At 33.5% G+C, this 16923-nt stretch overlaps 1 protein-coding gene across 3 annotated transcripts in view; it reads right to left on the bottom strand.

Moving 5' to 3' along the window:
- The window catches only part of LOC123682548 (putative inorganic phosphate cotransporter), a 35657-nt gene extending 19475 nt beyond the window's left edge, over positions 1-16182 (bottom strand). The window contains exons 1-2 of one of the 3 annotated variants that reach the window (XM_045621198.1): positions 15843-16182; positions 10009-10146 (exon numbers count right to left, since the gene is read on the bottom strand). In XM_045621198.1, the coding sequence (XP_045477154.1) occupies positions 10009-10090 (82 nt within the window). In that variant the 5' untranslated portion in view covers positions 10091-10146; positions 15843-16182. Of the gene's footprint in view, positions 1-3464; positions 3579-10008; positions 10391-15842 lie in introns of those variants that run through there. The other 2 variants (XM_045621197.1, XM_045621202.1) reach the window with 2 other exon arrangements.
- Positions 16183-16923: the final 741 nt, after the last annotated feature.

Genomic DNA, 16923 nt, shown 5'->3' with positions numbered 1-16923 from the left:
AACAGCTGTCAAGTGATTTATTCTCAGTTTGGTTTGGCAATTCATCATGAATAGACTCACGCCTGAATAACGCTTGCAAATAGTGCAATTTTATTTCGTAAATAATGGTTCTATGCGGAATACGTATCGCGCACTACGTCCATTAGCGATGAAGCGCACTTCTGGTTGTATGGCTACGTCAACAAACAAAACTGCCGTATTTGGAGTGAAGCTAATCCTCAAGTGTATGTCGAAACACCGTTACATCCAAAAAAAACCGGATGTTTGGTGCGCTTTATGGGCTGGTGGAATCATTGGTCCGTACTTCTTCAAAAACGATGATGGCCAGAACGTTACAGTCAATGGTGATCGGTATAGAGCCATGATTACTAACTTTTTCATTCCGGAATTGAACAACCATAATGTCCAGCAGCTGTGGTTCCAACAAGACGGCGCAACATGTCACACAGCTCGGGCCACAATCGATTTATTGAAAGACACGTTTGGTGACCGCCCAAATTCACGTTTTTAACCTGTGAATTGGCCTCCAAGATCTTGTGATTTGACACCGCTAGACCACTTTCTGTGGGGCTATGTAAAGTCATTGGTCTATGCGGATAAGCCACAAACCCTTGGCCATTTGGAAGACAATATTCGCCGTGTTATTGCCGATATACGGCCAAAAATGTTGGAAAAAGTCATCGAAAATTGGACGTCCAGATTGGACTACATCCGAGCCAGCCGTGGCGGTCATATGCCAGTAATCATATTTAAAATGTAATGCCACAAGATTATCTTGCGGATAAATAAAATTCATGTCAATCGAATAATCCATCGTTGTTTTATTGCAATTCAAAGTTCTATAGCTTTATAAAAAAACACCCTTTACTTGACTTGAAAATCAAGCTCGTGAAAAAGTACCTACTTGAACTTAGCTTGACTTGATGTGAGATATTTATTGATTGACTTGATATCAAGCTACTTGATATTACTTGAGCTTGATATGCACGGCATATTGAATCTATGCAATCTCGTGCGCGCTTAGTCTCAATAAGGAGATTCCTCGAGCGCCGAGAGACTGAAGCATTCGCCAGTATGATGACCGTATTAGTAGTTTTCTCACATTCCTATGAATCTATTGGTAGATTTTGGTAGGTTCAGGAATATATTTCCAAACTTGGCCAAATTGGCCAAGAATTTTTCATCAACGCCAGCATCTTCCGCTCCTGTTGAAAGACAATTTTCCGGAGATGCTCTTAAAGTAACAAAAACCCGCAGTAGGTTAGGCGACAAAGCTATAATTTTTTTATTTTGTTATGACTTATAGTGATTCAATTTATGTTTTCATTTCAAAAAAATTCGTTGAACTTTTATTAATTCTTATCGCTAGAATATAACTACATGATTAGCGATTTTTTTACCAGAAATTGATGATATGGAATTGGAAGAGATGTGTATCCAGCAAAATGACCCAACAAGCCACACAAAATGAACCGTTCTAGCTTTATTGCAAGGAAAATTGTCATCACATGTAATTTCCCGTATTAGCGATGTGAATTGGCCACCAAGATCTTGTGATTTATCACCTTTAATTTTTTTTCAGGGGTTATGCGAAGGATCATGTTCATGCCAGTGATCCTCAGACTATTGACGATCTGAAAACTAATATTTCCCAAATTATTGATGAGATATTGCCCGAAATGTGCAGGCGAGTCATCGAAATTACCTAACAAGGAAAGAATCCTGTTAGAGATCACGCGGAGTGCATTTAAATAAGGGCAAGGTCCAAGCATTATATTAAATTAAAAATTTGATCGATATCCTGAATGAAAGTGTGTTTTATTTACGTTTACTTTCGGATCCACAAAATTGATAACTTATTACTCTACAATTTAATTACACATTTCCCAATACTTCACAATAATAATTCACAATACTTAACATTAATGCTGGTGAATATGTATCATAATATAATATCAGAGGTGTTCAAAATTAAGTATCAAGATTTTAGGAACGTATTTTTCAGATAAAAAAAAATTCATTTCATATGTTGGAATCCATCAGCGTCGTACTACAAAGCATTTCAAGGGGTAAAAAAGGACACCTGAAAAAATATCTTCCTATAGCTTTTTACTAGGGATTCATCAAGCCAAGTAGCTTGACAATTTAACCAACTACTTGACTTGAAAATCAAGTTTCTGAAAAATTACATACTTGAGCTTGAATAGACTTGATTTTAGATATATATTGCTTGACTTGATATCAAGCTCCTTGATATCACTTGAGCTTGATATGCACGCGTGTGACTTAATGAGTAGTTTTCTCATATTTCTATGAAATCTATTGGTGGATTTTGGTAGTTTCAGAAATATATTTTCAAACTTGGCCAAAATGGCAAGGATTTTTTATCAAGGCCAGCATCTTCAGCTCTATCAGTTACAAAAACCCTAACAGGTTAGGCGCCAAATCTATAAGATGCCTCATGTGTCAAAGATCCTGGATGGAAAATTATGAAATCAAACAAAGCCTAGAGGTTTCTCAATATCAAAAAACTCTATTTTTTAATTACTTTTCATTTTGTTCGATATATAATAATTTCCTTTATGTTTCTATTTCAAAAAAGTTGATATTTCCGGTTCTTTATTCAATAAGTATAGTAAATAAAGGAGTCTTCGAAAAAGTCCTTATCTTTTCAACATTTTTTATTGATGTGACACTACACAATAAAACTGCTAAAAATCAAAAGTATCTTGATATGATATGATTCAAGTACAACTTGATAAATAAATACTTGACTTGAAATTGAAAAACTACTACTTGACTTGAGCTTGACTTGAAATCAAGTCAAGCTCAAGCCAAGTAGCTTGAAAATCAAGCCAAGCCGTGAACCCCTACATGTTACAATAACTCGGCATATTGAATGATGTGAACCCTAAAACATAACAACCTATATTTCAAGTTTGATATTATAATATCTCAAAAACTGAAAGAGCTATGAATAAAAAACTGAAAAATTTCGAAAATTCAACAATTGTTAGTTCGGTAACGAAGAGTTTGACGACACATGTTTATGGAAAAAATTCTTATTTTGAGCTGAAAAATACGCCCCTGAAATATTGATACTGAATTTTGAATCACCCTGTATATAGAATTAGAATACTCTCAAAATATGTGAGTATTCTTCCAACTCAATTATCTATGAATGCCATTTTTACAAAAGAGGTGACATTAAGGCAACAACGTACCAAAATTTGGAAAATCCCAATAGGCCAGGCGGAATCCTAACAAAACAATTTCAAAATCCGATTTCCGGAAATAAGCGGTAAATCATATAATCTGTGTTTCCAAGAATGACGCCTTGTTCAATCTTTTCGCAATGAAACGTCAAAATATCGTCTCATCGCCTTTCAAACAAAGATTACGATATTATTATTATGACAAGCACCTATTCTATTCTCATTTGAATATGTCAAATCCGGTATTACATTATACTTAATTTGATCCCAACCCAGAACTCTGGCGACGACACCAATCTTCACACCATCTACGTGATCCATTTTTTTTCGATCGCACTACAGCGTATAAAAATCACAATATCACTGTTTTATAATCGGCATAGGTGAGGCATTTCTATTCTCATTCCTAATTGCAAGTTGTCCGCAAATAGATTCGCTGCTTATACATTTTGCAAGGTCTTTAAACCATTTGTTTATTTATGTGGACGCCAGCAAAGAGGTTTCGGTTGTAACGTAAATACGTATTTTGTTTTATTCTACGAGGCAAATAAACTTTACATGAAACGCTGCAAATTTTACGCAATGGTGAATTATTTGCTCCTTACGTCGGAAAATCTCAAAATTATGAAGGAAGTGTGAATTTGATGATAATAATTATGTTCCAGCGTTTTAACCTATTTCTAATCGTTGATCCTTCAGAGAAAGTTCTAGGTTTCAATCTTCCTAGAAAAATTTGGTGTACATATTTTAAATCGACTTAGGACTAGAGATGAGCGATATTTCACGAACTGTGATTTAATCACTGATATCAGAATGTCACAGGTAGTCACGGTTCCGAAAAACGAATACAGAGCGTGACGGGATCTTTTCAGGGCATATCATCGTCCGTTGCAATCGTAAATTATGAAGGCAGCCTGATGTTTTCATTGCTTCGGAACCTTTTTCGACTAACATAATTGCATATTTTTATGACAATCCCAGCATCCGTAAGAAAATTAGCCTGATTTAGGAAGTATTTTTGTAGGACTAGTTAAACAATAAATACTTGCTACAAACAAATAATAACTACTGAATTACTGCATAATTTGTGGTGGCAATAAAATTCTAATTTTATGCTTATCTTTGATAAACAACCCCAAAGAAATTCTTTCTATATTGAAGTTGCCGACCGAAGCAATAAATGGTACTCTGTATTATAAAAAATAAACGAAAACACGTCAGAGACATAATAATAATAGGCGAAAGAATAATAATAGGCGAAAGACTAGCAATCTTTGGGCTTTCTTCACAAAAGTTGATATAAATTATGCCACTTGTAATTTATGCAAGTTGAAATTATCTTTCAGAACCACCTCTTCAAATTTGAGGAAACATTTGGAAAATCGATATCCTTCTGTTACGTTCCTAACTAAAGCTGAAATAAGAAAAAGAGTTGAAAATGTAAGAAAAATGGATGTTTTTATAATAATTTTTCATTAATTTTGCTTTGCTTTGAATGATAAGAGTGACCAATTCGAGTTGCAAAGATAAACGAACTAAGGTTCGGGTGATTCATACAAATATTAATAACAAGCAACCTAAACAGTGATCACGTCACGCTTTAATTTCACTGATAACATAAAGTAACGTTCACGTTTCACAACGTGATCTAGAAATCACGGTATCGCTCATCTCTACTTAGGACTGGTCATGGTCATTACAATAGTATCCTCTTCAAATGGCACTATGTCAGTGCATGGGCGCCCGCAGGGGGAGGCCAGGGGGGGCCATGGCCCCCCCTGAGAATTTGGATGCCTCATTTTTCAGCACAACACCCCCAATATTACTTTCTCAATCCAAAAGGCAAGGAAAAAAGGAAAGTAATAGATTCACAACTATTTTCCGGTTTTCAATGGAATTACATACTATTCATATAATCCATAATCGGCAGAGGTATTTTTTTAATTGAAAAATTTTGTAGGCGCGTTGAGCACTTCTTGGGTTAAGAAAAATCATGGAACCCAAAGCACTCCATGCGTGTCAATTTGTTAATAAATTCATCTTATACACTGCGTCCTTAACCGTTAAGTATGGAACAGAATTCATTTGTAGCTAAACAGACCATTTTAAGAAATAATCCTGAAACACGTCGATTTTTATTTTGATTTACCGTATTTTAAAATAATAATCTAATATACAGGGTGAATTACTTTCGAGTAATGACTTCAGCGTCATTTTTTTTAATGGAACACCCCCATTTTGTCTCAATTTTCCGATTACTCTGGCTGAGCAGATTCCAAAAATGTATCACATGTTGATTCCAATTGGTACAGGGTGGACAAAAATACAATAGTTTTGTGTGTGCTCATAAAGTGACGCGTAACATTCTTTATTAGTTAAATTAACAATATTATCAAAAATACGGCAATTGGTTTGAATATAACACCCTGTAGTTTGTTACATTTTTAGATTAATAAAAATGTATAAAAATAAGAAATAATTTCTTTCATATTCTGTCTGCTGGACCACAAGTACTAAACATGTTTGGAAACAGCTCATTTTTATCAATCTAAAAAGGTAACAAACTACAGGGTGTTACATTCAAACCAATTAGCGCTAGACAATAAGTATTTTTGATAATATTGTTAATTTAACTAATAAAGAATATTATGCGTTATTTTATGAGCACACACGAAACTATTGCATTTTTGTCCACCCTGTACCACTTTTAGTGATCTTTTGAAATTCAGAGTAGACGCTGGTGATAAATATAAATACAGAATTGAAAGAAACGGAATACCGATTTCGTCTACGACAATCATGGACGCCTTATGGTTTTTCAATAATTTTCATTTTGCCCCCCCTGAGAAAAATTTCTGCGGGCGCCCATGTGTCAGTGTGTTGTAGAAGAACTTGGTTACTTGGTGAATACTTGTCCAACTCATAAATTTCATGGTGGTTTCCAAGCTATCCATTCAGTTTCAGATTATTTTTTACAATAGATCGCTAACTTCAAATCAATATAATGGAAGCTAACATTCATTACTCCTCTCTTGTTCTTTTCTTTTTTGTTTTTAGATTTAATTATAAAGTCGTCAACTGTTGGTGAATAGAGAAGATGGAAAATATTTTGTTTGGATGAAGAAGAAGCCCTTCAATATCAATATGTTAGCTTATTCTGTAAACGCATACACAAACAATGCACTACACCTAAACGGGGAGACACAGTTTTTGGTGAGGTTTTTATCTATGCTCTTGTATTATACGTTGAAATGTATGATGCCCCGTTAACATTTCATCTGCTGATACTGAGATTACATCTACACTTGCTTTGTTGTTTGAAGTCGATTTTTTTTATTGCTCTCTTTATCCCAAAAGAATATTGTATATATGTTATTCTTTGTGAATTACAAACAAGATAGTTCATAATTTCGAAGCTTTAAATAGGAGAAATCAGTAAAAATAAAGGAAAGTACTGAGGTGAAGCCATGAGCTTTTGGGCGCTCGTAAATTTTTATATTTTTCTAAAATTTCTATGATTCTGATGATGTAATCAACATAAAATTTTTATTAAAACCTGATACCTATTGTTATTTTACATTTTTTTACTTATTCGAAAATGAGGCTGGTGAAACTATTACGGCAAATGGATTGCGGTACCGAGCTATGATTAATCATTTTTTTATGGCCGGAATAGGAAAATATAAATGTAGACGACGTTTATTTTCAACCATATTGCACTACGTGCCAGACAAGCAAAGAAACAATAACAATTCTTGTGAGAAAAGTTTTCTGATCTTGTTATTTCTCGAAGAGATAATCATAATTGGCCACCGAGTTCTTGTGACTTTTTTCTCTAGGGTCACGTGAAAAATAAAGTCTATACCAATGCTACAAAATCGATTCAAGACCTTTAAGATGAAAGTAGGTATACCTCCGCAATCGATTATAAAGACTGAATTTGTGGAGTTATCGAGGAGTTGTGGGGATTCTATATTGTTTATCATTAACTAAAAGACTTTTGTGTATTTAAAATTGAAATGGTGAATAAAAAATATTATATTAATACATACAGTCGCAAATTTGGGAATTGATCATTGAAATTTCATGAATTTTTCATCGTTAACGGTTTACTTTCTCCTTCAAAATGAAATAAACATTCATTGATTTCTCTCAAAATATATTTTAAGAGAAATCAATGGATGTTTAATTTATTTCGAAAAGGAACGTATGCCCTTGACGATGGAAAACAATATCAGCTGAATTTATTCTCTTAGCATGCTGAGAGAATAAATGTGAGATATCATCCAATTTTAAATTTGAATGCATGTGATTAATGCGATCCTTTCTGAATGGTAAAAAAATTTGCATTTTGCGTTTTGACAGAATTTATCATCGAAAATGAAATATTCATCTTAATATGAATTCATAACGAATTTATAGACGCCGTCTACAACTTTAAATTTTGTGTACTTAATACATATTCGGAAAATCCAAGATTCTCAAAATTCGAAATTATATTGTTTCTTAATTCGATTTTATAATTGCATTTCACGCTATTAAGTTATTAATATGTTTTTGAATTGACATTAGAGTTCATATTTTAGAATGTTTCTGCTGAAAATTCCGTTAATATTATTCACCAGCCATGACTTTGGTTATAACCATCAGTATTCGAAAAAAGCGAAAAGAAACTTGTTTAAGGTGAAAATTCAAACTGGGTGTTCCTAAATTGGAGGTATAAACAGATTCTTTGGATGATTTTGAGAAAAAAACGTATAAATCCTACCAACGCATTGTTTTCGAGATACAGGGTGTAACTTGTTGTCGTACTTTGTTGTGATAATTAGGCACCTATAGCAGTTTTACAAGTGTTTATTAATCTTCTCTACAAGATTTGGTAAATAAGTACAGTGCATCCCATTTTGGGTGAGACAGCCAGATTTCTCACTTGTTATTTAAGATAGAGCCTTGCGGTTTTCACGTTCCTTTCCTATTTTTTCGTGAAACTCAAGTTGGTCTAATCAGATTTTGCATAACTGTTTCCGTTCAAGAGATACAGGGCGATTTTGGAAATTGATACTTTTCGGACCCCTCCTTTATCTCCGAATTTATTAGATATAATGCTGAGCTAAAAACTACGTCTAAATCAGAATTCTGCGTAGAATCCAGTGGCGTACTCAATTTTTTTTCGGGGTATGGTTTTGAAGATTCAACACAAACCTATATTTTTTTAATAGAACACTCTGTATATTCTTACTTCGTTAGATTCGTAATTTTTTTCCCTTCAAAATGATGTATGATACTATGTGGGTAGGATGTTCAGAAATATAAAAAACCACTAAAACATCAAATAATGATTTTTTTTTGTTAATGGGCAATGGATTTCCCATATAAAAAAAGAATCGATAATAATAAAAATTCATAGCGATGACACCTAGATCAGATTGGTTTTTTCTTCCCAATGCTTGCTTGATAAAACAATGTTGCCAAATGCATAGTAGCCATAATAACAACGAGAATGTTTGTATCATCAATGACCTACTACTTTTCAAAAATCAGAAATTAATAATCCTCTTATTGAAACTTGGGAAATTCATGACTCATCAACAAAAAAACCATCATTATTTGATGTTTTAGTGTTTTTTTTATATTTCTGAACATCCTACTTACATAGTATCATACATCATTTTGAAGGGAAAAAAATTACGAATCCAACGAAGTAATGATATACAGGGTGTTTCATCAAAAAAATATAGGTTTGTGTTGAATCTTCAAAACCATAACCCGAAAAAAAAATTGAGTACGCCATTGGATTCTACGCAGAATTCTGATTCAGACGTAGTTTTTACCTCAGAATTATTTCTAATAACTTCGGAGATAAAGAAGGTGTCCGAAAAGTATCAATTTCCAAAATCGCCCTGTATCTCTTGAACGGAAACAGTTATGCAAAATCTGATTAGACCAACTTGAGTTTCAAAAAAAGTAGGACAGGAATGTGAAAACCGCAAGGCTCTATCTTAAATAACAAGCGAGAAACCTGGCTGTCTCACCCAAAATGGGATGCACTGTACATAACAAAATGTATAATTGTTATTCTATCTAACTCCATAGTTATTGAACTAAAATCTGAACCACCCATGAATATGTCAATTTGAAGGAAAAGTGCTATGAGAAAAAACAACACCCTGATCTGAGGAATTTGCCATTTTCGTTTGTACTCAAATTTAACAAGAATCAAAATTAAAATGTGAAAATTCTCCGTAGTCATTAAAATGAAAATTTTGTTTTAATTAGCCATCGATACTAACTCAAATGTATTTCTTTCACGTGACGTTTCGAAGATGCATCGCCAACAAGATCGCTCAAATCATCATATCTCTTTTCCAAAAACGTACGACCAAATCAGGATATACCGATAGTTCCCCAATAAAAGATAATAATTATCGTAAGCGTTATCGATAAAACTCGATTACCACGCACTATCCAAGAATTCCAAAGTCTTTGTTTACTTCCCTTGAACTTCAAAAATTCGATGAACTCAAACACCTCAACTATATAATACGGATTTACGAGTAAGGTGATACTGTTTTTCTACGCCAAACCAAAATATTGACTCGTCAACTTTGAAAGCACGTCGTAAAAACACCTGACAACATCACACAAATCACATTTGACATATTGCGGCGATAAACGAACGTCATATATGCACATTAGTGAAATTTTGCGAAGCATCACTAACGCTTGAGAGCACGTGGGAAAGTGACACCACCACGTGCGAATTCGCTGATTAAAAGACAATCAATCAACTCACCCTTGCATTTGACGATGGCACCGTTGATATTGACAACCCCATTGGCGGTCTTGCCCATCTCGATATTCTCCAAAGTGGTCATCTTCCGAACTGCACCTTCACTAGAGACTCGCTCGATTCAAAAATTCCACAGCATGTCTGAAAGTGGCACCAATGATTTTAGAGACATTTAAAAAGTTCCCGCCGTTCGTCTGTTGCCGAGTTTTGACTGAAAACTGTTAAAATCGACCGGCAATGTCGATAACGAAGAAGGCTGATAACGCGGTGCCGGGTTTAGACTATCCATGACCTTTAGTGTTTATTAACATTGTCGGAAATCGAAACATGCGATGACGGCCTTAAGAGCAGCGGCGTTAGTGACTTCGGTCACTTGAGCTGATCGTGAGGACTGAAAGGTAAGACATCGTGCGCGCATATAGGGCTTTATCTTTCGGGGACGCTTCTCTGGTGACTCCGAGAGAGCTTAACGGCGTGCCTCAAGATTCCCAAGAATGTCAATTATGCCATATATATATAGCTTTATTTCCTTCGAGGCGACAGGAACCGTCCGGTGCAGTACCGGTTTCAGGGCGGAGGTCTGCTACAGACTCATTTTTATATACAGGCTGATTCACTTATCTTGGTATAGTATATCCAAAGTCATTTGAACTAGTCCGTAAAAACGCTTGGCCAGATGTTCCTCTGAAGTGGATATCTCGGTCCGCTAAATACCGGTGTTTATTCGAAATTATTGTGACCCCAAAGTAATTTCTGGAAACTTGGACAACCCTTGTACAATCGAAATATTCTGGCTTCCTCCAAGTGACTTTGGTTATACTATAACTTACATCTTTTAGAAAATAACCGAATATTTTCATTCTGTAAACGGCGTTGTGTACAAATGAATGTTTTGACATGAGATAAAACTCAAAAACTAAACTAAAAAGACTTGAGCGTAAAAGTCGGCAAAAAAATCAAGACGCAAGGTGCCGTTGAGCTGTAATTTTTTTCTTCGAAACATAGATATATTTTCATTATGCTATTCGGAAAAAAATTTCTTTTGAATTTTTTTCCAATACTTTTTTCCAATTTTGAACCGTTAGCGATCTACAGCGTGTATAATGTTAATTCTATTTCATTAATTTTTTTTTGTATGCCTTGATTTGAAGACATAGATATGATTTTGATTCTTATTAAATCAAGGACACTTTGTCACAAACTATTCCCTTATTATTATATTCAATTAATCAGATATTTCAATAAATATAAATTATATTTTCAATGATAAACGAAATATTTTTAATAATATTTTCTACTCGCACACTATATTATGATCCATATAATATTATATCTTTTCCTTATTTCATTATAAGTTACTTTTGTCCGAATATTAGGGTAAAGAATCGGAGATTTTGCATGTAGGGTGATGTTTTCAAGTTGAATTCGTCAAATATCTCAAAAAAGAAACATCCAACGAAAAAATGTTCCGAATAAAACAAGGTTAAATTCGTGTGCTACGGCAAAAAAGTTTTGTACGAACAATATTTCACGAATAATCACAGATGGTATTTCGAACCAAAAACGAAATCATTACATGTACTGAAAACAAACAATTCAACAGAAAATTTCATTTGAATGATTAATGGAACGAGTACATTTAAGTCTTTCAGACGGAAAATTTAAACTCGAATACAAAACCATCTGTGACGATTAGTGAAAAATTGTTTGTAAGTACGAAACTTGTATTTTTTGTAGTAGAATACGAATCTACAATAAAAAAACTTATGTTTCTATTCGATATTCCACAGGACCCAACAAGAGGAAATTAAACGGAAAAGGTTTTGGCAGAAGTTCCCTCTCAAAACCATCAACCTTTTATTGGGAACATTTTTCAGTGAGATGCGTGCTTTTCGAAATTTTCGACTGATTTAACTTGAAAATATCAACCGGTATAAATAATAACAATGATTCAAAATGATCGAGTCACCAGAATATTCGAGCAGAATATTGAAAGAAACTATCCAATATTCACCAGATTCCGCTAGATTGAAATATAATTTGTCTAAAAAATATGTAAAATAATCGCAGAAATATTATTGCGGAATTTAGGATGGTATCATCAGAACCCCTTATATAGAGAAACTACCCGATAATGATGACAAAATAGATCACATCTCATATATACCAATACAGGATGTTTCTAAATTGAAGATACAAACAAAACAAAGTCATATGAATAATGGCCCGCAAACGCTTTTTATCGAGATACAGGGTGTTGAAATGTTTGATTTTTTTCTCATAATGCCTTCGCCTTCGCTATTCTAAAATTTGGTATTCATATTGCAATTTAAAGTTTTGATCATGTGATATCCTTTTTTTTATCTACGGGGTGATATTTTTTCAAGAATAATACCTGTTTTTTTCTTCAGAACCATTTTTTGGTAGACCACCGGTAGTTTAGCAAAATGTAAAAAGAAACTTCGATCTAGTACCAGACTTTTGGTTTCTTGTAGATTTGTAGTGTTGTCGTATTGTCGATTTCGAGAAAAAATATCAACCCATTGTCTAGTAATCCTCAGGAAAATACAAATTTTATAAAGATCCCGTAAGTAAGCTTTGATGAATGAATTAACTGTAAGTTTTGGTACTTATTTACCAAATCTGTAAATATGTGTTCGATGAACTGGTATAATCACCACAAAAAAGTAAGACTACATTTCCTTGTACTCGAAAACAAATCATTTTTGCGCGCCAATGTTTATAGGCCTTTTTTTAATTTTTTTCGAATTAACCAAGGAATCTCTCATTTTCCCTTGTACCTGAAATTCATGAACACCCTGTATATTTATACACGGTTCTGTGATCACAAAGAACCTAATAGGTGCATGGAAGAACAGGCGCTAAAAGCTCCTGACGCTATTGTTACTAACTTCAATTTTGCTCCAAGCTCCAAATCATTATATTTTTTATAGTCCCTCAATAAGAGCCCTACGGCTGACAAATGAATATCGGGCTGATATATTTTTAGTGTTCATTTTCACTCTGAAAAAACATCCCAAACTCTTACTAGTTCGCTGGCATCTCGAAATCTGATTTTACCCATACTCCAAAATCAAGTAGAAGATTCGATAATTGATAAATGTTTTATGGATGTGTGCTTATTGTACTTAAATTCATGGATGTTTATATACATATGTGTATATTTTTAATGTAAATCTGTTATTTAAAAATTTTCCATCAATGTAAAATGGCTTTGCTGTATTGTATGATTAAATAAATGAATAATTGAGCACTTGTTCTCAGATCAGATCGCTCTATCATTTTCTCACAATGTCTGTAATTTTGGAATTTTGAGCCGAGATGTAGGCATCAGCCTAGATTCTGCTAGTCCGATTTTCTCATTTATTCAAGAAAAATATTGAAAAAAAATCTTTATGTATCGTTGAACTCAAAACCGACAGAATTGATATTTTGAGTATTGATATTAAACAACAATTTCACTCTCTAAAAAAATTTGAAGCTGATCACTAGATTAGAACCATAGAATATTCTTTTTTTTTCTTGACTAATCACTAATATTTTTTATGGAGATTTTTTATAATATTTATAACAAATCGTTGCCAAGGGATGTAGTTATTACAATGCTTCCCCGTTCCTTTAGGTCCCTGACATTCCTTACTAAGCATTAACGGCTTAACCCGTTCCCCATATCAAATACCATCGAAATTAGATAATTAGAATTCAAGATATTGAGAATTCCACTTTTGCACTTTCGCGTTGTCCGGAAAATTTAAATTTTTTTTCAAACTACTCACGATCCAACCCTAATTTCCATACCAAATTTCATATCTGGGCACGCGCAAGGCGTCTATCATAAAAAAAACCCAAAGAGAAAAGCTACTTAAACTAAATTTCATCAAAATTGAATAAGAATTTAAGAAGTAAAGGATTTGAGTGCACATAGACTGGCAAAGACGCCGACAAACAAATATGACACCAAAGTTGTTTTGCTTTTTGCTTATGCGACTTAAAAAAAAGAGATGAGATTTCGAAAGTAAATAATCATAAAGCTTAATTCTACCTTTGGTTGACTCGAAATACGAAATCGTAACATCCAAAGCTTCAACGAAAAGCTGTGGATGTGATATGAACATATTTCTGTATTTAAAACATCCAAAAACGTCACTTCGTCCTGTTCCATACAATATCTGCTTTGTTTACAAATTCTGATTCTTATTCTCATTGTTATTTTTATTTCAATAGATTTTGGAAAACAATCTTATCACATTATTTTCCTCGATCTAGACTTGACAAATGGAAATGGAATAATATACCTTTTTGTGAGATTCGCCATTTCTCTCCATTTCACTCAAAAATCGATCATTCATATAAAAGAGTTTTCCAATACCAGTTTTCATTGTGAATAATCCGCTATCTGGGCAGTTGACTGTTTTGAAAGATTTATTTATTTATTTAATTCCTTACAATACGAGTTGAATACAGTTTTGTAAGAATTATGGCCCATCAAAAAGTTACATAGGTAACTTTTCATCTTCAGATAATTGACAAGTGAAAACTACGCCATTACTAAAGATGGAGCGATACACATTTCAACAACGCATGGAAATTGTTAAAATTCATAACAAAATATTGAAAATTTTATCGTTTTTGATACTTTATGGCATACCTTTCTGTTTACAATGAAATAGACATCCATTGATTTCTCGTAAAATATATTCGTTTTTCCTCTTACTGAAAAACTCTCATAATGGAACAGTATGATATCGATGCTTCTGTACATTTCATAAATTCATGGAGAAGCAGTGGAAGTGTAATAGATCACAAAAAATATTTCAGAAATGTGTAAAGGATAACGATGTGAATATTCAAAATTCAAAGAAAAAAATAACGGTTATCGCTCAAGGAAAAATGTTTGAAATGTTTAGCTGCCCGTCAGCCTGATATCGCTCATCCAAGGGGCTACTGCACTGATTATTTCGCGGTTTTCACAGATAGATTGACTTAATCATAGAGCAATATTTAAGCATTGTGAAAAAGTTATCATCATTCGAAGATACTTTTCTACTTGGGCTAAAAATGATATTAGATAATAGAAATTGTTCCATTCACACCACAGCTTCACATGTTTGCTCATTTCTAATCACAAACTAGTCGATTCATTTGGCGCCGATAATTTACAAAGTATTCGATTAAAAAATGTTTGCACCAAAATCTCTTAAAATTTTGAAAAAACAAAATTAAATAACAAAAACCTTATTACCTAGTTTCACGACGCAACCCAAGACTCAGGCAACTAACTACTTGACGACGCAGTTTACGATCTTTCTTGAAAATTTCAAAAGATGGATGTAATAAATACTATGATTTGATGTTTTTCTATAATTTTCACCAAATTAATTTTTTTCCATGGAGTATTCAATTTTTAGAAGTATCATTCAGATTCTGTACCGTATAGACATAGAGTGTAGTGATATGTACTTAGTATGCATTTTCTTTGCAAGTTCAGATATTCTAAGAAAAGAAAACATGATTCTGAAGAATATAAAATTCAAATTCGATAATCACATTTCGAATTTAATAAGAAAATAAAAATCATTTCATTGGTAAAATATGAAATTCCTATCGAAGTCAACGAAAAAAGGATTGAAAAAATAGTTACTCAAACAAATAATGACAAAAGGCATAAACCCTATCGATGAAATTTGAATGATATATAGCTTCACAAAATGAATAAAGAATACATAACATCTTGAATATGATCCATTAGCTTTCAATGATGTATTATATTGTATAATTCGAATTCTATGACTAAAATTTTATATAATTCAACATACCTGCAAGATGCATCAGTGACACTCGTTATCAATATAAATGATGCTGAGGATCATTCATCACGATGTACTAGCAATCAAAGATCAATTGACGGCTTCGAGGAAAATTCCAATGGTTGATTTTTCCTTCGATAACCGACCACGCTATATAGAAAATGTAACAAACGTTATTTCGGTAGCGCAAAATACTTTATAACTTTTTCCAACTGCTCAACGCATATTCTGTTGAACCGTAAAGGCGGAAGCGAAGTTATTTCACTTTGAATAAATTAGATAAAATACTAATGAAACACCACGTAGGTACTAATTTTTTTGCCAACATATCATGATTTCATACGAGGACGACTTATTTACTCGGGCGAACTGAATCACCGTACACGATATTTGCAAATGACCTGTTGAACTATTTGAGGATAATATTTGACTATTTTCCAATCACGTGTCGGAATGAGAAAGTGCGAAATCTATAACAATGATTAAACGATTTTTTCTCTCAATGTTATCCTAGTAGGTCTGTGTTTTATTCTCCGAATGAACTGATATTTTTTCTATTGTGGTGAAAATAAAGATTGCTCGTTTTATCAGGGCCGTCGCTAGGGGGTAAGCAGGGTTAGCGCTCGACTAGGGCGCTAAAATTCAGAGGCGGTATTTCTGAATTCATCAACAAAATCTTATTTGTGGAAATTCAGTCAAAAATAACAGGAAGAAATACAAAAAAAAAACATCAAAGGTGCCGCACATTATGCCCAAAATTATCTCAGATGACGCGTGGACCACGTCATAGTAAAGGGTGGTTTTTTTTAGAGGTATAGAACTTTAAATTGCAATATAACAACGATGGATTGTTCGATTGTCATGAATTTTATTTATCCGCAAGATAATCTTGTGGCATTACATTTTAAATATGTTTTCTGGCATATGACCGCCACGGCTGGCTCGGATGTAGTCCAATCTGGACGTCCAATTTTCGATGACTTTTTCCAACATTTGTGGCCGTATATCGGCAATAACACGGCGAGTGTTGTCTTCCAAATGGTCAAGTAGTCTAGCGGTGTTGAATCGCAAGATCTTGGAGGCCAATTCA

Source organism: Harmonia axyridis, chromosome 6 (genome assembly GCF_914767665.1).
Source record: "Harmonia axyridis chromosome 6, icHarAxyr1.1, whole genome shotgun sequence".
Taxonomy (NCBI): domain Eukaryota; kingdom Metazoa; phylum Arthropoda; class Insecta; order Coleoptera; family Coccinellidae; genus Harmonia; species Harmonia axyridis.
Note: the sequence above shows the minus strand (reverse complement) of the source record. Positions and strands in the feature narration are given on the sequence as shown.